Genomic DNA, 27742 nt, shown 5'->3' with positions numbered 1-27742 from the left:
CTCACCCAGGCAGGGGGCCTTACAATAAAGGTACCTGAAAATCCCACGCTGTCTGTCTCTATGAAATCCGCGCCTCATCCAACCTTCAGGCTCTGTTAGGCGAGAGGGTGGGAGGCGGGGGGCAAGGACCGTCCGTGCGGCTGGCACCTACTTGTGCGAGGCTCCTGGTCCTGCTGCGGAGACCTATGAGGATACGGGGTGGCAGTACACGCCGTACTCATAGTCTCTTTGTGGGAGTACGGATGTGACTGTTCACTCCGTATCCCTCCGGAACCTGCAAAGAAACGACGCACACTGAGGTAGATATGGGTCTAATAAAAGACCCGTGTCCACCTCCTACTGACACTAAGCTAAACTGAGGAATTTCCTGCCGGTCGGTGGGGTGTATACGGCGGAGGAGGAGCTAACCTTTTTCGTGCATAGTGTCAGCCTCCTAGTGGCAGCAGCATACACCCATAGTCTCTGTGTCCCCCAATAAGGCGAACGAGAAAATGATAATATAAATAAAATATCAATACCTGTAGATCAAATAAAATAGGAAAAGTGGCAGCTCCACCCCAACACGCGTTTCACCGCTGATTTCTTCCGGGGGCGTCAAAATTTTGAGGTTATTGTAAAATGTATGTTTTTTCTATGCACGGGGGAAAAATGCATCATATATTACCATGCTGTACACACATTCAATTAAAACGGGGAAAGGAGTATATTGTCTGTGAGAACACCCTTATCTCCTTCCTCTTGGAAAATCTGTGTTCACGTTAGAATATAGTTGTTAAATGGCTCTGCTCATCTTGGCTTGATGCACCTTTGGACCCCCCATTCATGTGTCTGACTTGGGAGTCTCCCTCATAATTATGATAAAGCAGGTCACTTTTGTGTTCGGTGACATCAGTCTCTCTGAGATGGGTAAGGAACTGTTGCAAGCAGTGATTTTTTGTCAAATTATGGACACCCTGACTGGTGCCCTATCAATCGTGTCCAACTCTTGCAAAAAGTAAGTGGCTGAACACAGGGCTGTGGAGTCGGTAAGCCAAACCTGCGACTCCGACTCCTCAATTTCCCTTACACCAACTCCGACTCCGACTCCCACACATATTGCTTATATTTAAGTGAAAAATTTATTGTAGTACAATGTGAACCTCAGACATTTAATCATTTTTATGATCCAATAATCAAGATATTTAGATAGAACAGAATATATATTGGTGTACTACCCGGTTTTCATTCTTTTTGGTACAGATACGATATGGATAGACAGATATGGATAAATGGATAGAGCAGATTTCTATTCTGCTTTTGCTATTGAAAACATTATCTATGAGCTCAAAAACCTTTCAGGTGATGCGGTTTTTTAAAAAGATGATCAGCTTTTGCAGCTGAAAAACGTATCCTCAAAAAACACAGGAAAAACGCTGTGTGTGAATGTAGCCTTAGATCAGGAATAGAACAGCCATTTATAGGACATTTCATAACTTTCCCAAACTCCTATGAAAAAATATTCAGCACATCCTGCATTGAATTACTGTACCCAATTTATTATATATTTTAGGAGTCGGAGTCGGTCCATTTTATACCGACTCCACCAAAATGAGCACCGACTCCGACTCCACAGCCCTGGCTGAACACCATGTATATGTTGTAACAAGTGACCATAGACATAAGCATTAGTGACAGAATGAAATATTTTCATTTGGACCTGCTAATTATTTTGCAACTAGTTTAAAGTGTTTGCTTTGTATGACTTAAAGGGAACCTATCAGCAGGATTGTGCTCCGTAACCTACACACAGTGTGAGGTCGGTGCCGTTATACTGATTACAATGATACCTTGGTTGATGAAATCCGTCTTGTGGTTGTTGTGTAATCTTTATTTTCAGTTTTCGGTTAATGAGATTCTCATGCTTCGGGGCGGCCTGTGTGGGGGCTTTTCATGTGGTGCTATGCTTAAATATTCATCTGTATGGCTTCTGACCGGTCACTGATCCCTCACTGACCTGCCCCCTATTTTACATAATGAATATTATGTATATTGAAGAAAAAAAATAAAATCACCTTCTGCAGGTAGGCGCCGGCTGTACAACCACAAGAAGGATTTCATCAACCCAGGTATCAATGTAATCAGTATAACCGCGCCGACCTGACACTGTGTGTAGCTTACTGAGCACAATCCTGCTGACAGGTACCCTTTAAGAGTAACAGGGTATTCTCTTCAAAAGTTTAAGATTTACCTGTATTTGAGTATCTGGTATTTTCTTGGAACAGCTGCAAATTGTAAAAATGACTTGTTATACTGAAGATTAATCTGTTATTAATGCTGTAATTTTATTTTTTGTACATGAGGAGGTGGCCACGAACTTGAGTCTGATGTTCATTGTCTATACTTGGCTGTAGATTTTTTTTCTAGGGGTTATAAGGCCCCATACACAATAAATTCTGAAAAAATTGACCTCACCTTGGCCAACCATTTAATTCGTAAAGGGCCCTCACAACTCTTCTCTGACACATGGTTTTGGCGGAGATGAGGATCAGGCAGTTTGGATTATAATGCCCTACCCCCCATCTTGCTCTTCGGAGAGTAGCTGCTCTAAGACCTGTCTGGAAGAGTCTTCTCACGTCCCCCCACCCTTGAAAACGTGTGGGAGAGCCGGGAGAAAGGGCGCTTTGGCTGATGGCCGTCACCTGTGGATGTGAGTTTTCCTACAAAAATAGTACATTTTTTCAATAGATTTTGGAATAAAAATAAGTTCCACTATTGGGTGTTAAATATAAATAATGTTCCAGTGCTGAGATAATCTTGTAAATGTGCCCCTGCTGTGTACTGTGTAATGGCTGTGGCTGACCATACACAGCTCCTGGGCAGGGGGGATGCAAAAAGAGAGTATACAGACAGGACAGCTTGGGATGTAGTTTCTGCTTTCTGTGAGGTAGAACGTTTTCTCTAAACAGGCACATTTATAAGATTCTCAGCACAGGATTTTTTTTTTTTGACACATTCAAGTATTGGGCAAAACAGAATTGATCATCTTTCCCCCATCTCACACGACACCCCCCCCCCCCCCCACACACGGACCTATCAATTAAAGTATACTGCTGCCCACTCTCTCCAGTCCAAGCTCGCTGCCTCGGGGTTATCCTTGACACTGATCTCTTTCAAATCATACATCCAAGCCCTTTCCACTTCCTGCCGACTTCAACTCAAAGGTTTGCACTATAGGAACAGAAAAGCACAAATAGGGTCTTATCCGATGATAAGATTATAGAAATATATAAATTCTACTCACCCGTTGTCGGAGAGAAAAGGCACATAGGATTAATGATAAGTTGCTGCACGTCCAAGGGTCAGATAAATGACCGCCGAAGTATAAAATCCAATGGAGCTATTTTTGGACTTCGTGCGCTGTCACCCCCTGAGGAAGAAGTAGCTCATACTTCAAAACGCGTTGGGAATAAAAACATTGATCTTTCATCTCAACTGTAATCTTGTATGTTATTAAAGCAGCGCACGAAGTCCAAAAATAGCTCCATTGGATTTTAGACTTCAACTCAAAAACATTTCACGGATCCGTACATTCCTCAACCAAGAATCTGCAAAGACCCTAGTCCATGCCTTCATCATCACACGCCTTGACTACTGCAACCTCCTGCTCTGTGGCCTCCCCTCTAACACTCTTGCGCCCCTCCAATCTATTCTAAACTCTGCTTCCCGACTAATCCACCTGTCCCCCCACTATTCCCCGGCCTCTCCCCTCTGTCAATCCCTACACTGGCTGCCTATTACCCAAAGACTCCAGTTCAAAACCCTAACCATGACATACAAAGCCATCTACAACCTGAGTCCTTCATACATCTGTGACCTAGTCTCCCGGTACTTACCTGCACGCAACCTCCGATCCTCACAAGATCTCCTTCTCTACTCCCCTCTTATCTCCTCTTCCCACATTCGCATACAAGATTTCTCCCTCGCATCCCCCCTACTCTGGAACTCTCTACCACAACATATCAGACTCTCGCCTACCATGGAAACCTTCAAAAAGAACTTGAAGACCTACCTCTTCCGACAAGCCTACAACTTGCAGTAACCACCGATCCACCAAACTGCTGCACGACCGGCTCTACACTCGCCTATTGTATCCTCACCCATCCCTTGTAGATTGTGAACCGTCGCGGGCAGGGTCCTCTCTCATCCTGTACCAGTCGTGACTTGTATTGTTTAAGATTACTGTACTTGTATGTATACCCCTCCTCACATGTAAAGCGCCATGGAATAAATGGCGCTATAATAATAAATAATAATTATTGAACTTATTATTCAAAGATTTATTGATTAAAATGTACTTTATTCATGGGACAGCCCCTTTTACTTTAAAGGGAATTTATCACCAAGATTTTGCCCACAAACTATTTACAGTCATGGCCAAAAGGATTGACACCCCTGCAATTCTGTCAGATAATATTCAGTTTCTTCCTGAAAATGATTGCAAACACATTCTTTGGTATTATTATCTTCATTTAATTTGTCTTAAATGAAAAAACACAAAAGAGAATGAAGCAAAAAGCAAAACATTGATCATTTCACACAAAACTCCAAAAATGGGCCGGACAAAAGTATTGGCACCCTCAGCCTAATACTTGGTTGCACAACCTTTAGCCAAAATAACTGCGACCAACTGCTTCCGTTAACCATCAATGAGTTTCTTACAATGCTCTGCTGGAATTTTAGACCATTCTTCTTTGGCAAACCACTCCAGGTCCCTGATATTTGAAGGGTGCCTTCTCCAAACTGCCATTTTTATATCTCTCCACAGGTGTTCTATGGGATTCAGGTCTGGACTCATTGCTGGCCACCTTAGAAGTCTCCAGTGCTTTCTCTCAAACCATTTTCTAGTGCTTTTTGAAGTGTGTTTTGGGTTATTGTCCTGGTGGAAGACCCATGACCTCTGAGGTAGACCCAGCTTTCTCACACTGGGCCCTATATTATGCTGCAAAATTTGTTGGTAGTCTTCTGACTTCATAATGCCAAGCACACGGTCAAGCAGTCCAGTGCCAGAGGCAGCAAAGCAACCCCAAAACATCAGGGAACCTCTGCCATGTTTGACTGTAGGGACCGTGTACTTTTCTTTGAATGCCTCTTTTTTCTCCTGTAAACTCTATGTTGATGCTTTTGCCCTAAAAGCTCTACTTTTGTCTCATCTGACCAGAGAACATTCTTCCAAAATGTTTTAGGCTTTTTCAGGTAAGTTTTGGCAAACTCCAGCCTGGCTTTTTTATGTCTCGGGGTAAGAAGTGGAGTCTTCCTGGGTCTCCTACCATACAGTCCCTTTTCATTCAGATGCCGACGTATAGTACGGGTTGACACCGTTGTACCCTCGGACTGCAGGGCAGCTTGAACTTGTTTGGATGTTAGTGGAGGTTCTTTATCCAACATCCGCACAATCTTGCATTGAAATCTCTTGTCAATTTTTCTTTTCCGGCCACATCTAGAGAGGTTAGCCACAGTGCCATGGGCTTTAAACTTCTTGATGACACTGTGCACGGTAGACACAGGAACATTCAGGTCTTTGGAGATGGACTTGTAGCCTTGATATTGCTTATGCTTCCTCACAATTTGGTTTCTCAAGTCCTCAGACAGTTCTTTGGTCTTCTTTCTTTTCTCCATGCTCAATGTGGTACACACAAGGACACAGGACAGAGGTTGAGTCAACTTTAATCCATGTCAACTGGCTGCAAGTGTGATTTAGTTATTGCCAACACCTGTTAGGTGCCACAGGTAAGTTATAGGTGCTGTTAATTACACAAATTAGAGAAGCATCACATGATTTTTCGAACAGTGCCAATACTTTTGTCCACCCTCTTTGTTATGTTTGGTGTGGAATTATATCCAATTTGGCTTTAGGACAATTCTTTTTGTGTTTTTTCATTTAAGACAAATTAAATGAAGATAATACCAAAGAATTTGTGTTTGCAATCATTTTCAGGAAGAAACTGAGTATTATCTGACAGAATTGCAGGGGTGTCAATACTTTTGGCCATGACTGTATATGTACATGTATCTTTCAAATAAAATTCCAGCAATACCTTTACCTACACAGTCTGTTCCTCTGTCACTGAGAAATCAAGCATTTGAATTGATATGCAAATGAGTCCAAGGAGCCATTTGTCAGGAGAAATTGTGGTCTACTCCTCTTTTTGCAGATCATCTCTAAATCATTAAGATTTTGAGGCTGTCGCTTGGCAACTTGGAGCTTCAACTCCCTTCATAAGTTTTCTATGGGATTAAGGTTCGGAGACTGGCTATTCCACTCCATGACCTTAATGTGCTTCTTTTTGAGCCACTCCTTTGTTGCCTTGGCTGTATGTTTTGGGTCATTGTCTTGCTGGAAGACCCAACCATGATCCATTTTTAACCCCTTCCCCACCCATGAAAACTCGTGCCAATACGACACATGACGCCTACGTAGGCATCATGGTATAAATCGCCCTCCTGTGGGTCGGGTGACCGGGGTCACTGAAAGGTCACACGACCCGCAGACAGAGGACCCTTTGTGCTTCACCTCAGGGGGAGTGGCTTAACCCCCCCCCCCCCGTGGCTACGATTGCTCTGATTGGCTGTTGAAAGTGAAACAGAAAATCAGAGCGATAGTAATATTTCACCGATGAAATTTAATGAAATATTACAATCCAGCCATGACCGATGCTGAAATAGCATCGGGCATGGCTGGAGACACCGTTCCGAAACCCCCTCCTCCACGACTGATGGGGGGCGATCGGCCCCCGCCACCTACTGACGGCGGCTATCTGCTGCCGCCGTCATCAACTGCTCCCCCTTCACTTTCCCTCTGCTCCCCGCCTTCCGATCACCCCCCCCCCCGGTACCCTCCAAGTCGCGGTGTACCGCCGTCCCGGATCATGGGCGTCGCCATCTTCCAAAATGGCGGACGCAGTACGCCCGTCGAGTTCATCCATTCATTCATTTTGATCACTGTGATAGATCCTATCACAGTGATCAGAATTTAAAAAAAATTAGTAAATCACCCCCCTTATCACCCCCATAGGTAGGGACAAATAATAAAGTAAAGAAAATATATATTTTTTATTCGGACTCCCATGACAGCACCACGAGAGAGGGGATCCGCCCCTTTAGGAACAGGAAACCTACAGATACACAAGGGCGGCACCTCTCCCACGCATCAGTTGGTTTCCTGTTCCTGAAGGGACGGGATCCTACAGAAGACCAGGATCCCAGGCCGGCCGGCCGATACAGGTAGCGGGGGGGTCTCCTACCTCGGCCTCATGCGGATCCCTGGAAGACGCCACGGTGGCCCAGGATGGGTAGTACGGCGGTGGCGTAGTCAGCAGGGAGCGGCGTCCGGAGGATGTCCGACTCCAGGATAGAGGCCGCCGCCGGTGAGTATGTTCCCCCCGGGGGCCCCCGGATCCGGCGGCGCTAGTGCGGTGGCCGGCGAGCTGCGGGGGGGCTGCGACCGGGGAGCGCGGTATCCCGAAGCTCCCGGGCGTCCCACGTGACTTCCGGTCAGGCGGGGGTCGCGGTGACGTCAGGGGGCGGCCGGAGGAGGTTCTTCCGGGTCGGCGGCGCCACTGCGCAGGCGCAAGGAAAACAAGATGGCGGCGCCCATCGCAAACGCCGATGAGCGTCGGCTCTCCGGCCGGGTGCGGCGCCAGCTGGGGAAGGGAGCCCTATTAGGGGGGGAGGGGCGCGGCACACAGACTGCTGTCCGGAGGAGGGGTATATAGGCAGGACCCTGGCAGGGTGCCTTGCCTTGGCCACATTATTGCGAGCAGTAATGGAGAGCGAGCAGGAGCAGCGGCGGCAGCAGCAGCAACGACGGCAGCAGCGACAAACATCTCTGCCGCCCCTGGATGACCTTCGGCAGGTCAAGCAGAAAAAGAAAGTCACGTGACAGCGAACGTGCCGGACGAAGTGACCAGTCCGGCCATAAAAGCTCCTCTAAGCAGACAGGAGCATCGTCTGAGAAGAATCCCCCTCATCCTCCGGTACTTGATTGTGGCACTGGTAAGTGATCTTCGTTAAAGTTCACTCAGTGACTGGGCCCCCCTTCTGTGCTTTATTCTAGGGGAAGAAGGCTTCAAGTAAAACTAAACACAGGGAATGCGCACTCTGTGCATGCCCATTACCGGACTCGTGCCCCCCCTGTATTCAGCAGACAGTGGCGGAAGAGTCGCCCGCGGTAGCAGCGAGTTTGAGAGACATTGTTAGGGCAGAAATGAAGGAAACCCTAAAGTCACTATCCCAGCCGGAAACTATAAAGGGCGGGGTCCCGGTGGAGTCCGATTCCTCGGCAGAATGGAGGAGAAGTAGAGACTCCCAGGCTTCATCTCCCTCGTCCTCCTCAGGAGAAGAGGACTCTGGGCGATTTTGTCTGCCTCTTGACCGGGTAGACAAGCTGGTCAAAGCAGTCAGAGGGACAATGGAAGTAGAGGAGCCTAAGCCCCAATTATCCATGCAGGATGTCATGTTCAGGGGGCTGGAGCAGAGGAAGCGTAGAGTCTTCCCGTTAAATCAAAAGATCCAGGATCTAATCCACAGAGTGGAAAAAAACAGATAAAAGAGGGTCGCTACCACCAGCCCTCAAACGCAGATATCCCTTTGACGATCCGGCAGTAAATACTTGGGACAAGACCCCCAAATTAGATGCGGCCATTGCAAAGGCATCGAAAAGGTCATCGCTGCCCTTTGAGGACATGGGATCCCTTAAAGATCCCCTAGACAGGAAGGCAGACACCTTCCTTAAGAATACTTGGGAGATGGCAGCCGGTTCCTTAAGACCAGCAGTGGCGTCAACATGCACAGCCAGGTCCATGATGGTCTGGTTGGACCAGTTGGAGTCACAATTAAAACAGGGTACGTCAAGACAAACAATTCTTGGGGCCCTACCAACAATCCAAGAGGGAGCAGCCTTCCTAGCAGATGCCTCGGCGGATGCAGTAAGAATGGCAGCCAGAGCGGCAGGTCTCTCTAATGCGGCTCGTAGAGCCCTATGGCTAAAGTGCTGGCAGGGAGACATTCAGACCAGGGCGAAGCTTTGTACTATTCCGTGTGAGGGGGAATATTTGTTCGGCACAGTCCTGGACGAACTGCTTGAGAAGGCGGGGGACGACAAGAAAAAATTCCCAAATCTCTGGCCTACATCCTACCGACGCCCATTTGGTAGAAGAAGATTCGGTCAGGGGAGAAGGCGCAATTCTTCACCTACTAGAGACCGTCCCAGATGGGAAGATAGAAGGAGAAGAGGTACGGGCTACATGTTTAGACGCTCGTCTAGAGATCAAAAGAGACAAAATCAATGACTAGCAATTCCCGTGGGAGGTAGACTATCATCCTTCCTTCCGGCATGGTCACAGATTACAAATAGTGACTGGGTGCGCAATGTAATATCCACCGGGCTTAGATTGGAGTTTACCCAGGTCCCGCGGGATACCTTTAAATCCACTCCTTTAAGATCTTCACCCCTCGAACAAGCAGCTTTAGAAGCGGAAGTCTTGAGCCTATGCCAGAAAAACGTCCTGATAGAGGTTCCAGAAGCTGAGAGAGGAAGAGGGTTCTACTCTCCCTTATTCCTGATCCAAAAACCTGATAAGACATTTAGAACGATCATTAACTTACGTTTCCTTAATAAGTTTTTGGTGAACCGTACTTTTAAGATGGAGTCCATCAATACGACAATAAAAATATTGTTTAAAGGGTGTTTTATGGCGGTCATAGATTTGAAAGATGCGTACTATCATGTACCTATCCATGCCGACTTCCAGCAGTTCCTGAGGGTGGCGGTTTCAATAGACGGCACAGTCCGTCATTATCAATATAGAGCCCTTCCCTTTGGTCTCTCAGCAGCGCCCCGGGTATTTACAAAGATAGTGGCCGAAGTGATGGCGCATTTACGGGAAGTGGACATCCTGATTGTTCCATATTTGGATGATTTTTTAATTGTGGGAAAATCGGGGGGGCATTGTACATCCCAGATAGAAAGAGCGAAGTCCAGGTTAGAAAACCTCGGATGGATATTAAACTACGAGAAATCCCGACTCCAGCCCTCAAGAATACAAAAGTTTCTAGGCTTACTATTAAATTCAGAAACTCAGCAGTGTCTGTTGCCATTTGGATAAAATGCAAAAGATACAGCAGCAGGTTCTTCGGGCGGTTGATAATCCTTCTATGACCCTCAGACAGGCCATGTCCCTGTTGGGATCTCTAACCTCATGCATCCCAGCAGTTAGGTGGGCACAATTCCATACTAGAGCCCTTCAGAAGGATGTCCTATTTAATAGCAGGGCCTTAAGACACTCCTTACAAGGTCAACTGTTGCTAAGCCCCTCGACTGTCACATCGCTTAGATCGTGGCTCGATGATGAGAACCTAGCCTCAGGGGTGCCCTGGATAACGCAGATAACCCGTGTTATAACCACAGACGCTAGTCCCTTCGGTTGGGGGGCCCATATGGGGGACATAGTGGTACAGGGACAGTGGGATTCGGATACGGAGATCTCATCCAACCAAAGAGAGCTATTGGCGATAGAGCAGGCAGTCAAAGAACTCATTATGTACCTACAGGGCCATCACGTGAGGATACTCTCGGACAACCAGGTAGCGGTAGCATATATCAACCACCAAGGTGGAACCCGCTCCGACGCCCTGATGCGGACAACAGAACGTCTCCTCAAATAGCAGAGGGAAGTTTTCTATCTTTGACGGCGCTCCACATCAGAGGAAAGGACAACGTAAAGGCAGACTTTCTAAGCCGCAAGGCTCTAAAACAAGGAGAATGGGCTTTGAACAGGGATATTTACCACCAGATTGTCCGCAGATGGGGTCGGCCAGAGGTAGACCTCTTTGCCACCAGAGAAAACAGAAAAGAAAAATCGTTCTGCTCTCTGAATCCCAGGGAAAATCCACTGGCAGTGGACGCCCTCCTGATAAGTTGGAACTTTTCTCTGGCATACGCCTTCCCGCCATTAAATCTTCTACCTCTGGTAGTAAGGAAGATCAGGGAAGATCGGGCAAGAGTCATATTAATTGCCCCCTTTTGGCCCAGGAGGACCTGGTTTGCATGGTTGAGGACCATGTCTGTATGCGATCCCTGGGTGCTGCCGAACCTTCCGGATCTCCTCTACCAGGGGCCAGTCAGCCACCCACAAGTAGTGAGACTCCATTTGACGGCGTGGTCTTTGAAAGGTCACTGTTAGAGGATAGAGGGTTCTCCAAGAAGTTAATTGATACCCTCCTAAAAAGCAGGAAATTGACTACCACTAACATTTATGTTAGGACCTGGAAGCGATTCCTGTCCACCTTTCAGTTTGATGCCAGAGACGGAATTCCCACGAAACATATTCTGGAATTTATCCAGAAGGGTCTGGAATTGGGTCTCTCCACAAGTACATTAAAAGTTCAAGTTTCAGCCTTAGGGGCCTTGTTTGCATGTGATATTGCCAATAACTATTGGGTAGCAAGGTTCATCAAAGCAGCGGCTAGATCGAGACCCATACACAAAGACAGATGTGTACCTTGGGACTTAAATTTAGTCCTTACGGCCTTGACAGAAAGACCATTTGAGCCTCTGGATTCGGCCTCATTAAAGATTATATCTCTTAAGGCAGCTTTTCTGGTGGCGATAACATCCGCACGTAGAGTGAGCGACATACAGGCACTTTCCAGATTGCCCCTTACACAGAGTTCTTACAGGATAGAGTAATCCTAAGGCCAGATCCCGCATACCTTCCCAAGGTAGCATCACAATTTCACAGGACACGAGATAGTTCTGCCTTCCTTCCTCCCTAATCCGACCAACCCTAAGGAGCAAAAACTTCAGGCATTAGATATTAGGAGATGCTTACTTAAATATTTAGCAGCCACGGATCCTTGGAAGGAGGAGAATGCATTATTCCTATCCTTCCAAGGTCCCAGGAAAGGTTGTAGGGTATCGAAACGCACATTAGCAAGGTGGATTAGGGAGGCTATCTCTCTTGCCTACACAGCAGGTGGAGGTCCGGCTCCGCAGAACCTGAGGGCGCATTCCACTCGTGCCATGGCATCATCTTGGGCAGAAAGATCTGGAGTGTCAATTGATCAGATATGTAAGGCGGCCACCTGGTAATCTCCTTCCACCTTTTTTAACCACTATCGATTAGATATGGGTGCCTCTTCAGATCTCACCTTCGGGCTAAGGGTGCTGCAGGCTGTAGTCCCGCCCTAAATTAGTTTACATCTCTGTAATTCTCTCGTGGTGCTGTCATGGGAGTCCGAATAAAGTATTAAGTTACGTACCGGTAACGGTATTTTTCGGAAGCCCATGACAGCACCCTTTGTTCCCTCCCTTGTTCACATATAAGGGTGCACTCCTTTAGAAGATTGTTCACAATTTACGGTATGTGGGAGAAAAAAAAACTGCTATATAGGGTAGATGGGTTGTATATATTATATGTTGTGTACTAACCATGGTAGCCTCTCAAGCTCTGTAAACCAACTGATGCGTGGGAGAGGTGCCGCCCTTTTGTATCTGTAGGTTTCCTGTTCCTAAAGGGCGGATCCCCTCTCTCGTGGTGCTGTCATGGGCTTCCGAAAAATACCGTTACCGGTACGTAACTTAATACTTTTTCTATTAGGGTTGGAATTAGGGTTTGAATTAGGGTTAAAATTAAGGTTAGGGGTGTGTTGGGGTTAGGGTTGTGATTAGGGTTACGCTTGTGGTTAGGGTTGGGATTAGAGTTAGGGGTGTGTTGGGGTTGGGATTTGGGTTAGGGTTGGGGATGGGTTGTGGTTAGGGGTGTGTTGGGGTTAGGGTTGGAGTTAGAATTGAGAGGTTTCCACTGTTTAGGCACATCAGGGGGTCTCCAAACGCGTCATGGCAAAAAATCAAACGGTGCCCCCTCCCTTCCAAGCTCAAACAGTGGTTTACCCCAACATATGGGGTATCGGCATACGCAGGAAAAATTGCACTTTGGGGGTCTAATTTCTCCTGTTACCCTTGGGAAAATAAAAAATTGGGGACTAAAAAATTATTTTTGAGGGAAAAAATTTTTTTTTACTTTAATGGTTCTGCGTTATAAACTTCTGTGAAGCACCTGGGGGTTCAAAGTGCTCACTATGCATCTAGATAAGTTCCTTAGGGAGTCTAGTTTCCAAAATGGAGTCATTTGTGGGGGAGCTCCAAAGTTTAGGTACACAGGGGCTCTCCAAACACGACATGGTGTCCGCTAACGCTTGGAGCTAATTTTCCATTCAAAAAGTCAAATGGCGCTCCTTCCCTTCTGAGCCCTGCCGTGCGCCCAAACAGTGGTTCCCCCCACATTGGGGTACCAGCGTACTCAGGACAAACTGGACAACTTTTGGGGTCCAATTTCTCCTGTTACCCTTGGGAAAATAAAAAAAAAATAGCGGGCTAAAAAGTCATTTTTGAGGAAAAAAATGATATTTTTTTTTTTTATTTTCACGGCTCTGCGTTTATAAACTTCTGTGAAGCACTTGGGGGTTCAAAGTGCTCACTACACATCTAAATAAGCTCCTTTGGAGGTCTAGTTTCCAAAATGGGGTCACTTGTGGGGGGTTTCTCCTGTGTAGGCACATCAGGGGCTCTGCAAACGCAACATGACGCCCGCAGAACATTCCATCAAAGTCTGCATTCCAAAATGGCGCTCCTTCCCTTCCGAGCTCTCCCATGCACCCAAACAGTGGTTCCCCCCCACATATGGGGTATCGGTGTACTCAGGATGTATTGCACAACAACTTTTGTGGTCCAATTTCTCCTGTTAGCCTTGTGAAAATAAAAAATAGCGGGCTAAAAAAATCATTTTTGAGGAAAGTAAAATGATTTTTATATTTTCACTGCTCGACGTTATAAACTTCTGTGAAGCACTTTGGGGTTCAAAGTGCTCACCACACACCTTGATAAGTTCCTTAAGGGGTCGTTTCCAAAATGGTGTCACTTGTGGGAGTTTTTCACTGTTTAGGCACACAGGGGCTCTCCAAACTGGTGTCTGCTAATGGTTGGAGTTAATATTCCATTCAAAAAGTCAAATGGCGCGCCTTCCCTTCCGGGCAATGCCATGCACCCAAACAGTGGTTTATGACCACATATGAGGTATCGGTGTACTCAGGAGAAATTGCCCAACAAACTTTAGGATCCATTTTATCCTGTTGCCCATGTGAAAAAGAAAAAACTCAGGCTAAAAATTTTTGTGAATAAAGTTTTTTTTTTTTTTTTTTTTTTTTTTTTTAAATTAACGGATCAATTTGTGAAGCATCTGGGGGTTCAAAGTGCTCACTATGCAGCTAGATAAATTCCTTGGGGGGTCTAGTTTCCAAAATGGGGGTCACTTGTGGGGGAGCTCCAGTGTTTAGGCACAAAGGGGCTCTCCAAACACGACATGGCAACCGCTAGATATTCCAGCATATTTTCCATTCAAAAAGTCAAATGGCGCTCCTGCCCTTCTGAGCCCTGCCGTGCGCCCAAACAGTGGTTTATGAACAAATATGAGGTATCGGTGTACTCGGGAGAAATTGCCCAACAAATTTTAGCATCCATTTTATACTGTTGGCCCATGGGAAAATGAAAAAATTGATGCTAAAAGAAAATTTTTGTTGGAAAAATTAAAATGTCCATTTTTTCCTTCCACATTGCTTTAGTTCCTGTGAAGCACCTGAAGGGTTAATAATCTTCTTGAATGTAGTTTTGAGTAGCTTGAGGTTTTAGAATGGTGTAATTACTCTGTCGCCTTATTGGGGGACACAGAACCGTGGGTGTTATGCTGCTGTCCACTAGGAGGCGACACTATGCATAATCTGAAAAAGATTAACTTTGGCTCCTCCTCTGCAGTATACACCCCTGGTCGGCGTCAGCCTTCTCCAGTTTTTGCTTAGTGTCGCAGGAGGCACACCTAATTTTTTTTTTTTTTTTTTTCACTCCGTCTTTTTCCTGGATTTTTTTCCAAAGGACTACAGATGAAGAAAAGAGGGTCTCCAGCGAGACTCTCTCCTCGGTCCCCTATTAGGGGTACCCGGTTGAGGTCGAGGTGGCTATTCCCCATGTCGCTCCCTCACCAGTCCCTCGGGTACTGGTTCGAGGTCGAGACCCCCCTCCTTCCTCAGTTCCGTCCGGCTCTGGGTCGAGGTCGAGGCAACGATGAAGCCCCTGACGGTGACAGCAGCACCCTCCCTAATCCCCCTCTGGGGGTATTAGGTTGAGACACCGCAGGTAGGGCTTGTACCAGGCACCAGGGACCCCAGTCCACCTGTGTGCTCCTTTTGGGACCGGAGGAGGTGCAGAGAGGCACGGCACTTATCAGAGACCGGGCTCCCTGCGCCCCGGTCTCTGCAGCACTGGCGCCACAGGGCCCCAGTCACATATATGGCCCCACCGCCAGCCCTCCTTTCATTCTGGGGGGGTCTGGTTTAAATCAGACCCCCCCCCCCCCCGCGGACGACCGCGCCGTCCTGGAGCCCTGCTGGGCAGGAGACCTCAAATTTAGGCCGCGGCTTCGGCCTAGCCAAAGTCGCCGCCCCATTCCCGCCCCCCGGATGACGAAAATGACACTGCAGTGTCATAGAAGGGGCGGATCGAGGCAGGAGGGGCGCGCTTTTACATGGCCCAGCCCGCCCTTTTCCAGCTCTCCGCCCCCTTCCCTCTCCACCTCAGAATCCGGTGGCCATCTTGCTGCACCTGAAAGAACGCAGCACAGCAGTCTCCGGGGGGCACAGGACGTGGGAATTATCAGCGCTGGACCTAAGGGGGAGCACCGGTGGGGTAAGATCACTGCTGGGTCCTTGGTACTCAGCTGTGAATTGCTATACCATATAGCGCTCTCCTCCTTTCCTCTGCGTAGATACCCCTGTAGGGCCTCCACTAATCAGCCTAGGTACTATGTCGGGCTCAAGGAAAAGAACCAGGCAAGACTGCTTTTATGCAGTCTGCACAGCCTGCAAGGCCACTCTCCCCAGTGGCAGCACGTACCCGCACTGCCGGGACTGTACCCAAAAAACAGGATCAGAACCCGAAGAAGTCCCTACCAACGCTTCTGCGACCGCTACTGCGCCGGAATGGGCGACTCAGATGTCGCAGTCTATGACACAGTCTATAGATAACCTGACCTCCACATTACTGCAGGGTCATGTCTCGGCTATGAACGTTACCCAGCAAAGGGACGTCCGGTCTCATGATCAGGACGCTTCCGACAATTCGAGGCGTAAGCGGACCCACAGGTCGCGTTCAGCTGCGTCCTCACATAGCAATAGGTCGTCCCCCTCCAGGGAGAGACAGTGGCCTCAGGTCACCAAGGCCGTCCCCTGATAGAGAAGGACAATGCGGATCTCTACAGCGATCCCAGACCACGGGAAACCTCCGCTCTAGTTCGCCCGCTAGGGAGCTCCTTAGCGATGCGCAAGACTCAGGGGGCATATGTGACTCCAATTCAGATAACGAAACAGAGAACGCTTTGCTCCCTTGTCCCCCTAGCAATACTGTGATAGTTGAGGATATCGTCTCTTCCATCCTTCGGGTGCTGGACATTTCAGATCCAACCCCGGAAGCACCAGAACACAAGATTTCCTTTGAAAGTGTTCAGAAACCATCGAAGGTCTTCCCTAATCACCCGGAATTTCAAAAAATCCTTTCTAAGCATTTTTCGCAGCCTGAGAAAAAATTCGCCAATCGCAAGTATTTGGAAGCAAAATACCCCTTTCCACAGAAAGACACCAAGAATTGGACTGATCCGCCTGAAGTGGACCCTCCAGACTCTAGGCTGGCAGCACAAACGCTTCTCTCGCTGCCGGACAGTTCAACCCTCAAAGACACGGCAGACAGACAAGTCGAACGCATGGCTCGTTCAATCTTTGAAGCGGCAGGTGCCTCTTTGGCTCCCGAATTTGCTTCAGTTTGGGCAGCCAAGGCCAACATGGCTTGGGCTGCTCTATTGCAAAAGGGCCTTCAAGCTTCAAATCCTCAGCTGGCGGACCAGGCGGTGCAAATTGCAGTGGTGGCAGATTACATGGTCCTTGCAGCGTTGGACTCTGCAAGAGGAATAGCGGGAATAGCATCAAACGCCATTACAATCCGGCGTATTCTCTGGCTAAGAGAATGGAAAGCGGATGCGGCCTCAAAAAAGTCCCTAACAAATCTCCCGTACTTCAGTGGCCGTCTTTTCGGTGAAAAGCTGGATACAATGATATCCAATGCTACCGGGGGCAAAAGTACTTCCCTCCCTCAACTAAGACCAAAACGCACGTTTAAAAGGCGTAATCAATCTCGTTTCCAATCCTTTCGGAATTCTTCAGGCTGGTCCGTCTCACGCCCAGCACTAAACCGTAATCGTTCCCCCCGCAGGGACAACACACGTGCGGCACAGAGGCCGGACAGGAACTGGCAATCAAAGGCAAGCCAGGCAAAACCTAAAGGAGGAAAACCTCAGACTTTTCCCTCGTCCTGACTCATGCCCTCTGGAAGACACCCCACTTGTAGGTGGACGACTGCTACTCTTTCAGCAGGTCTAGCTGCCTATTACAGAAGACAAGTGGGTCAAGGAAATAGTGTCTTCAGGATACAAAATCGAGTTTACTACCAGCCCATCGCACAGGTTTTTTCCCTCTGTCCCTCCAAAATCCCTGCTCAAAGCTCAGGCCTTCCGTCAAGCGGTTTCTTCCCTCCTGCGAGCAGGAGTCATAGTGCCAGTCCCAGCAGAAGAGCGCTTCCGAGGGTTCTACTCCAACCTGTTCGTGGTGCCCAAGAAGGGAGGCAGCGTCCGACCCATACTAGACCTCAAGCAACTCAACAAGTGCGTTCGAGTTCGTCACTTCCGCATGGAATCCCTCCGGTCAATCGTTGCGTCTATGGAAAAGGGAGAATATCTTGCCTCCATAGACATACAGGACGCATACCTGCATATACCGATTGCTCCCGCCCATCAGAGGTTTCTCCGATTCGCAATCAACCAAGACCATTACAGTTTGTGGCCCTCCCGTTCGGTCTGGCCACGGCCCCCAGAACATTTACAAAGGTCATGGCAGCTACCATGGATGTTCTGCACTCCAGAGGCATAGTAGTCGTTCCATACCTGGACGACCTTCTCATCAAGGCCCCCACCCTCAAGGACTGCGAGGTCAACGTCTCGATCACGATCGACACTCTGACGCGCCTGGGATGGTTAGTCAATTTACGGAAGTCCTCGACTACCCCGAGTCAGTCTCTGACCTTCCTGGGGATGCTATTTGACACCTCCAAGGGTCTGGTGATCCTCCCCAGGGACAAGGCACTGGCTCTCCGTCTGGGAGTTCACACACTCCTCCGCAAGTCCCCCAGTTCTCTCCGGTATGCCATGAGAGTACTTGGCAGGATGGCAGCAGCAATGGAGGCGGTACCATTTGCCCAGTTTCACCTCAGACCCCTTCAACTGGCCATCCTCAAATCCTGGGACATGAATCCGTTCTCCCTCGACAGGGAGTTCTGGTTATCAGCAAACACCAGGAGGTCCCTGCACTGGTGGCTCAAGCCAACCTCGCTTGCAAGGGGAAAATCCTTTCTCTCCAGTCAATGGAAGGTTTTGACCACCGACGCAAGCCTTATGGGTTGGGGCGCGGTGCACCTACATCACAGAGCGCAAGGCAGGTGGTCACCAAGGGAATCGACCATGCCTATCAACATCCTGGAAATTCGGGCCATCTTCCTGGCGTTGAAAGCCTTCCATCACTTGCTGGCAGACTCTCATATCAGAGTACAGTCTGACAATGCCACGGCAGTGGCATACGTGAACCATCAAGGCGGCACCCGCAGCATCCAGGCGATGACCGAAGTAACGCGTATCCTACAATGGGCGGAGGATGCAAGGTCGGTACTCTCCGCGGTCCACATTCCGGGTGTGGACAACTGGGAAGCCGACTATCTCAGCCGACAAGGAATGGACTCGGGGGAATGGTCTCTCCATCCCGAAGTCTTCGGTCAGATCTGTCATCGTTGGGGGACCCCGGACGTGGATCTGATGGCATCCCATCTCAATGCCAAGGTTCCCAATTTCATGGCCAGGACGCGCGATTCGCAATCGCTCGGAGCAGATGCCCTGGTTCAGGACTGGACCCAGTTCCAGCTTCTGTACTTTTTTCCACCCCTCCCCCTCATCTCCAGAGTCCTGAGGAAGATCAAACAAGAGGGTGTTCCCACCATTCTGATCGCTCCAGACTGGCCCAGGCGTACATGGTACGCCGACGTCGTGCAACTCACAGCAGACGCTCCCTGGTGTCTCCCCACACGTCCCGACCTCCTGTCACAAGGCCCGTTCTTCCACCAGAACTCAGGGGCTCTCAATTTGACGGCGTGGCCATTGAGACCTGGGTTTTGACCCAAGCAGGTTTTTCACTGGACGTTGTTAAAACCATGATCAGGGCTCGAAAGCCAACTTCAGCCAGGATTTACTATCGTACCTGGAAGGTTTTCTTCACATGGTGCGACTTTCGTGGGCAGATTCCACTTCCCTATTCTCTTCCAAAGGTCCTCGGGTTCCTTCAGTCAGGCCTGGACGCCGGGCTATCCCTGGGCTCGCTGAAGAGCAAGGTGTCAGCGCTTTCAGTGCTCTTTCAGAGGCGTATTGCTAACAAGCCGCAATTGAAGACTTTTCTCCAAGGGGTTTCCCGATTGGTTCCCCCCTACAAACGTCCGTTGGAGACGTGGGACCTCAACCTGGTCTTGACAGCACTACAGTCACCTCCTTTTGAACCCCTTAGGGTGGTCTCACTCCGCTTTCTATCACAGAAAGTGGTTTTCCTGGTGGCAATCACCTCGCTACGCAGGGTGTCTGAACTTTCAGCTCTTTCCTGCAGACAACCCTTCCTGGTTTTTCATCAGGACAAGGTGGTTCTCCGTACAGTACCATCCTTCCTTCCGAAGGTCGTGTCCAGCTTCCACCTCAATGAGGAAATGTCACTACCGTCTCTTTGCCCGGCTCCCGTTCATAGGGTAGAGAAGGCTCTGCATACGCTTGACCTTGTCAGGGCATTGCGTATTTACGTGTCTAGGACTGCTCCCTTCCGGAAGTCTGATTCACTTTTCCTTCCAGAAGGCGTTCGCAAGGGCCTACCGGCTTCCAAAGCCACCCTTGCTAGGTGGATCAAGTCCACCATTCAAGAGGCTTACCGCCTTAACAATTCTCCCCTTCCGGCCGGTATCACGGCACACTCTACGTGGGCGGTAGGGGCCTCTTGGGCCATTCGGCATCAAGCCTCAGCACATCAAGTGTGTAAGGCAGCCACTTGGACTAGCCTGCACACATTTACAAAACACTACAGAGTGCATACCCAGTCCTCAGCGGATGCGAGCCTGGGTAGACGGGTCCTGCAGGCGGCAGTACCCCAAGTCTAGGGGACTGTCAGCACAATATTCGGCCACTGCTTCCCACCCAGGGTCTGCTTTAGGACGTCCCACGGTTCTGTGTCCCCCAATAAGGCGACAGAGTAAAGGAGATTTTTGTGTACTCACCGTAAAATCTCTTTCTCTTAGCCTTTAATTGGGGGGCACAGCTCCCACCCTGTAGCCCTTGCGGGCCGTTGTTACGGTTGGGTTCTCATATTGTTGTTTGAGCCTGTTTATAGTAGCCTTTTTTTACAGGCATGGTTATGTTTCTGGTATATTCCTCCTAATGCTTTTGCACAAAACTGGAGAAGGCTGACGCCGTCCAGGGGTGTATACTGCAGAGGATGAGCCAAAGTTAATCTTTTTCAGATTATGCATAGTGTCGCCTCCTAGTGGACAGCAGCATAACACCCACGGTTCTGTGTCCCCCCAATTAAAAGCTAAGAGAAAGAGATTTTACGGTGAGTACACAAAAATCTCCTTTTTTTGGTATTTTCTGCCATATTGACCCCTCAAAGTGACTTCATATGTGAGGTTGTCCCTGAAAAGATTGGCTTTGTAAATGTTGTTGTAAAAATGAGAAATCGCTAGTCAACTTTTAACCCTTATAACTTCCTAACAAAAAAAAATGTTTCCAAAATTGTGCTGAAAGTAGATATGTGGGAAATGTTATTTTTAACTATTTTGTGTCACATAACTCTCTGGTTTAACAGAATAAAAATTCAAAATTTGACAATTGCGAAATTCTCAATTTTCGCCAAATTCCCGTTTTATTCACATATGGATGCAAAAATTATTGACCTAAATTTACCACTAACATGAAGCCCAATATGTCACGTTCAGAATCAGCAGGATCCGTTGAAGCGTTCCTGAGTCATTACCTCATAAAGGGACACTGGTCAGGATTGCAAAAAATGGCCAGGTCATTAAGGTCAAAATAAACTGGGTTATGAAGGGGTGTTTTGTATGTTTTTGCATATTTCCCATAAGGGATGGGGGCATTGCTCTAGAATCACTGCGTTGAGAAACATGTGATGGTGTCTCCGCGGTGTTTGATGTTGATCTCCATGAGTTCATTCATCCTCATTTTTCACAGTCTTTTACTAGGCATTGCTCCTACTGGCCAGTTTCCTACTCCACACTGATGAGGGGCAATACCCCGAAACAGCTGTCTGTGGATGAATATCATGTTTTGGCATAGGTGGTTTCCTTCATTGGAGACTGCCCTTCCCGTGGTTGTTCCTTCCCGGGGAAACACCTGGCTAGTCATTGCTTGCGTTCAGAAACATGTGATGGTGTCTCCGCGGCTTGTGTTTTGCATGTTTTTGCATATTTCCCATAAGTGACGGGGGCATTGCGCTAGAATCACTGCGTTGAGAGACATGTGATGGTATCTCCGCAGTGTTGGATGTTGATCTCCATGAGTTCATTCATCCTCATTTTTCACATGAAGGGCTTAATGTCCTGGCAACGTGAAGGAGGTTGTCACTCAGGATTTTATGGTACATGGCTCCATCCATCTCTCCCATTGGTGCAGTGAAGTAGTCCTGTGGCCTTAGCAGAGAAACACCCCCAAAACATAATGCTTGACAGTGGAGACGGTGTTCTTTGGGTCATAGGCAGCATTGCTCTTCCTCCAAACACAGCGAGTTGAGTTAATGCCTAAGAGCTCAATTTTTGTCTCATGTGACCACAGCACCTTCTCCCAATCACTCACAGAATCATCCAGGTGTTGATTTGTAAACTTCAGATGGGCCTGCATATGTGCCTTCTTGGGGACCTTGCGGGCACTACAGGATTTTAAACCTTTACGGCGTAATGTGTTACCAATGGTTTTCTTGGTGACTGTGGTCCCAGCTGCCTTGAGATCATAAAGTTACCCGTGTAGTTTTAGGCTGAATCTCTCACCTTCCTCACGATCAAGGATACCTCACGAGGTGAGATTTTGCATGGTGTTCCCAAATCGATGTGGATTGACAGTCATTTTGTATTTCTTACTATTGCACCAACAGTTGTCTCCTTCTCACCTAGCGTCTTTGATCTTGTCCCAGACATCCTTAGAAAGCTCTTTGGTCTTGCCCACTTTGTAGAGGATAGAGTCTGAGGGTATGTGCACATGGTGCGGATTGTTCTGCGGATTGTTCCACGTGGATTTGGCTAAATCCGCAGGTAAAATGGCCTGCGTTTTACCTGCAGATTTAGTGCACATTATCCGCACAAATTCTGAAAAAAATCCGCAGATTTCCCCTGCGGTTTGAGACCTGTGGATTTCTATAATGGAGCAGGTATCAAACCACTGCGGATTTCGCACAAAGAATTGACATGCTGCGGATTTGAATCCGCAGCTACTCCGCATGGAAAAATCCGCAGCATGTGCACTTGTTTTTTTTTTTTTTCATTGATAATAATGGTACTGTACACTACAGCAGAATCTGCTGCGGATCCGCAGGGCCAAATCCGCTGCGCATCCGCAGTAGAATCCGCAACATGTGCACATAGCCTAACTGACTGAGCATGTGGACAGTTTTTTTTTGTTTTTTTTTTTAATAAAGGTGACTATTTAAGACAGCTATCTTTAATGCAGGTAACGAGTTGATTAGGAGCATCTAACTGGTTTGTAGGAGCCAGAACGCTTAATGGTTGGTAGGTGATCAAATACTTACGGTATTTCTCACTGCAAAATGCAAATAAATTTATATAATTTATACAATTTGATTTTCTGAATTTTATTTTTGATTTTCTATCTCTCAATGTTAAAATTAACCTACCCTTAACATTATAGACTGTTCATGTCTTTGTCAGAGGGCAAACTTACAAAATCAGCGAGGGGATCAAATAATTATTCCCCCCCCCCCCCCCCCACTGTATCAGTTCAAACGCTGATTCCTCAGTAGCAGATGATCAGACTGGCCATGTAAATGTATTGCTAGACTTGTTTTTGAAATAGTTACTTGATCCTATAGATTGTGAGATGAAATCCTGCTGACCGATCCTCTTGAAATATTTTTAGAATTTATAGGTTTAAATGTAATGCTCTAAATTGGGTTTGTCAGAACCATATTACAACCTTATGACTGAACATGTTAGACTCCTAAAAAAAAAAATATATATATATATGTGCTGTTTCGCTGCTTTTTTGCTATATGTGTGTGTATATATATAATATATATGTGTGTGTGTATATATTTGGTTCAAGTGGCGAATCTTTTTCAAGCACTGCTGAACAGCTCATTCAGTCTGTTTATTGGTAAAATCTGGTTTTGAGATGTGTTCTACACTCCCCAAGGAATAATGGATGGTGCAAGTCAATGCAGAGAGGATGGGAGGGAGAGATGCTGCATTCATAGCTACCCTGCTCAGTACCTTATGTCCTCCATGTACTGCTGCTGAAAGTGTGTTAGTGAGAGGAGGGCAGGATCTCTTCTGTTTGATTGCTGTGATTTATCCCATACACTCCAGAGACATCTGAAAATTAGATCCTACAGAGAGGACAACTGCTCAACACTGTAATATGAAAGTTATATATTGGAAGATATAGTCTCATATTCAAATTGCAAGTGTCCCCTTAAGCAAAAGAAGTGCTGTAAGACCTTTGGCACAGGGAGAAGGCGACAGACAATATTCAGCCACATACTCTTTTAGGGTACGTGCACACGCTGTGGATTATGCTGCGGATTTGGCTCTGCGGATCCGCAGCAGATCCGCAAGCAATGTACAGTACCATGTTAGCCAGTGGGATTTCAAAAACCGCAGTGCACATGCTGCGGATTTTTCCGCGGTTTTAAATCCGCAGCATGTCAATTCTTTCTGCGGATTCCGCAGCGGTTTGACACCTGTTCCATTGTCCAGGTGTCAAACCGCAGGGGAAAACCTGAGGTCAATTTACCTGCAGTTTTACCTACAAATCCGCGCTGAAAAATCCGCAGCTGAATCCGCACTGCGTGCACTCACCCTTATGTGGGTTTCTGTGCTGCAGTTTTCTCTATGGTTCAAGATGTTTGACAAAGCGAAAATTGAAGAATCATTTCATTCATGATATCTATGAAAACTAATATTTGAATGCTTAATATTATTAATTATATTATAAGTTTATATTTATTATCATACATGTTATACTTTTAGAATGGTAATCTTGCATTTGAAAAAAAAACAAATAAATTGCACCAAGTTTCGAATCGCAGTCTCATTCATCGGACACCTTGGTATATAGTTTGTCCCCCTACCTGCTCTTATTTTGAAATGTTTGTTTTTCACGCTGACATTTCCCTTAAGATATACTGGAAGGTGAGGTCTGTGTGTCCAGTATACCAGTTGTCTTCCATGTCCCATATATATAAGCACAACTTAGCTACTGATTTCCCCTATCTACGGCCCACAGAGATCTCTTTTGCCTTGTACTGATGCACTGATATTTGAGAAGTTTGTAATTCTATCCGTTTTGGAATGGCTTTGTGCTCTTCCCTTTACAATCACACATTGCCTAAGGGTCCCGTTTCACATAGCAACGCACCAGTGATCCCGCCAACGATACGACCTGGTAGGGATCACTGGTGTGTCACTAGTAAGCTGCCAAACAGGCAGATCTCTTCAACGACGCATCAGCGATCCCGACAACGATACGACCTGGTAAGGTTCACTGGTGCGTTGTTACACATCAGCTATTCTGAACGATTCCAGCCTGCGTCCTGAGTTCTGCGTCGCCCACAAGGTCGATCGTTGGCGTCAAACACAGCTATGCACGCTATGAAAAAATGGCCCAGGACATTCGAGCATGATCAGCGATATCCAGCGGGGGGCCGGTCGCTGCTGTGTGTCACATGTAGCGAGATCGGTGACGCATCAGCGATCTCGCTATGTGAGACAGGGCCTTAAGCAATCTCTTGCTCCCTATCTGCAAACATCTTTGTGTGTTTTTCACCCAATCTGCATCCTGTGTGATCTGCCCTCCCTGATAACTTGGATGCTTTCCTCCTTCACAATCTCATCTGCTCTATATAACATTTTTGCTGCTATTTCTAACAGTGAGAGAACAGAGCTGTAGAGTACAGTGACCAAACAGCCAGGACCAGTGAGCTCTGCATGTCGTAAACAAGACAGTCAGCTAGGTTACAGAGTTGTATGGTCTCTGTAGCAGCAAAGTAATAGAAAATGACTGGATGAAAAAGGGAATCTGTCATTGAGATCAACTCCCCCCAAACTACACAGTCGTGCATGTCTTTAAAATGTAAATTCATCAACACTTTCTGTCTCCTATATGTTGCTGCATTCCCAATCAGCATTTTCATTCCTATGCAGATGAGGAGCTCTGGACATGGCAGAGCATTTCCTCTGCCAGGGTGTTTCCCTGCCCAGCATTGGCCTTGTTGGCTTGATTGGTAGCTCACTGTCTCTGTGATATCAGAGTGGTCAGTCAAGCTAAAGAGATGGGTGCTGGGCGAGGAAACAACCTGGAAGGCAGTGGCTCTTTAAGTGCTCTCATTCCCAGAGCACTTGAAACACAATTTGCATATGAATGAAACTTCTCCTTCTTCGGCAATAGATAAACAATCTAAAGGTGTCAGTAGCTTTTCATTACATAGACCTACATGCCCATATATAGTTTTAGGTAGATGATCTTCCTGACAGATTCCATTTTTAAGACGCAAATAAAGAAAAAAGTAATGAAAAGGTGCCTAGAACCACTAAAAATTGCTGCTCATAAGGAACACATAGTGTAGGAAAACTGTCCATGTGAACTTAGGTTAAGGCCTCAATCAGACGTCTGACTTTCACGTAGTGTTCTGTCTGTGAACTTCGTGTATAGAACGTGAACTCATTCTAATCTATGGGACTGTTCACATGGCCTTGGTTGCTTTTGGACTAGATATCCGTTCTTTATTTTATACAATAAAAAAATGGTGTAAGTGTTCTCTCTGTCACTACATCATTAGGGATTCCAGCCCCCAGTGCAGTGCTTATGTATAATGGAGATAAAGTAGGGCCCAATGATAACGTTAGTTTTAGGTTTTGAGTCTATTGAAAACAATTTCATGGAAATCCTTGAACAACAATCTGCTGGTTGTGATCAGGGAAGTAGTTTCCTTAAGAATGATATTGTATCTATTTTATTGCATGTTGTGATACCTTTGCATGCCATGCTGTGATATTATTTTTTATTATTTTTTTTTTTTTTTTTATTAAAACCTGACATTATTTTAGTTTTGAACATTTTTTTTTCTTTTACTCTCTTGATACGTCAGTTCAGAAGTCCTGAACTTTAATATATTTATGTTTAATTCATTCAATAACGGGTTGTAGTTTTGACTGTTTTGCCCATTGCAGGTGATCAGCTGAGTGCCTTACTGAATTCCATTCAGTCACGGCCTAATTTGCCAGCTCCTTCCATCTTTGATCAAGCTGCAAAACCTCCCTCTTCCCTAGTCCACAGCCCATTTGTGTTCGGACAATCCCCCTCCTTCCAGCAGCCTCAGCCTTCGCTTCAGAGTAAGTCTGTCCGTCTTACATGCTCATCCAACCATTCTTTCTGAGGCAATGTCATCGGTTCTTCAGAGACCTCCATTTCTATGCATGCATGGCTGTCTACTGAAGCAATACATGTCTTGTACCATCGTCTTACGCCTGTTTCTATAGTCTTGCTTTTTGTTTTGACATTAAATGCTAACTGCATTTAATTGGTAACGTCAAAGAATAGAGACGTCAGCTGCCGGTTCCACATTTATTAGCAGTGTTCCCTTATTCTTGATCGTGCCTTAAGTTGATCAAATAGGTTTTCTTTATACTTAGTTGGCCATGGTTTAGGAGAAATCTAGTCTAAAACGGAGTCAGGCTGGCTCTCCAATATGAACCCAAGTGTATTAGTAGCCTTAAGGACGTCATCTAGGCTGCTGTTACCAGAGTTCCCCTAGATTTCCATGTATCGCGATGTGTGTGTATTGAATGACTTTATCCAACACCATGCATGCTGCATATATACATTTGCTTTTGGTATATGGATTTCCATTGTTTTTTCACCATGTTTCAACAAAGAATTTCTATACCGATGTAAAGTAGTATCGTCCGTAAATGCAGCACTTATTTTTGTTTTCTAGTGGAGCACACGGTTTAACTTACAATCATTAAGGGTCTGTTTCCACAGTCAGTTTTGCCAGCGCTGTAGACACAGCACATGTCCGCTCCGTCCAAAACGCTGCCGGCTTTTGTATGCGTGGTGATTCTGCATGTGTTCACTAAACCATGCGGAATCACTGCATCCTATACATGGTATGGGTGACTTTATCTTGCAGAGACGGAGCGTGTCCGCAAGATAGACATGCTGCGGTCTGGAAAGACGCGCCGCTTGTCCGGTTACGCAGGGAAGCCGGAAGCGTCTCCTGCATCCCTGCA

General features: G+C 46.9%; 1 protein-coding gene across 13 annotated transcripts in view; it reads left to right on the top strand.

The window, feature by feature from the left end:
* Positions 1-27742, top strand: part of MYCBP2 (MYC binding protein 2) — a 439899-nt gene that overhangs the window by 339629 nt on the left and 72528 nt on the right. For 12 of the 13 annotated variants that reach the window (XM_073580415.1, XM_073580420.1, XM_073580409.1 and 9 more), the window contains one exon: positions 26681-26842. The exons of the other annotated variant lie outside the window; for it this stretch is intronic. In XM_073580415.1, coding sequence (XP_073436516.1) covers positions 26681-26842 — 162 coding nt within the window. The remainder of the gene's footprint in view (positions 1-26680; positions 26843-27742) is intronic. 13 annotated transcript variants of the gene reach the window in all.

This window comes from Dendrobates tinctorius, unplaced genomic scaffold (assembly GCF_039654945.1).
Source record: "Dendrobates tinctorius isolate UK_male_01 unplaced genomic scaffold, ASM3965494v1 ptg000064l, whole genome shotgun sequence".
NCBI classification, from domain to species: Eukaryota; Metazoa; Chordata; class Amphibia; order Anura; family Dendrobatidae; genus Dendrobates; species Dendrobates tinctorius.
The sequence above is the reverse complement of the archived record's forward strand: the minus strand, read 5'-3'. Positions and strand labels throughout refer to the sequence as shown.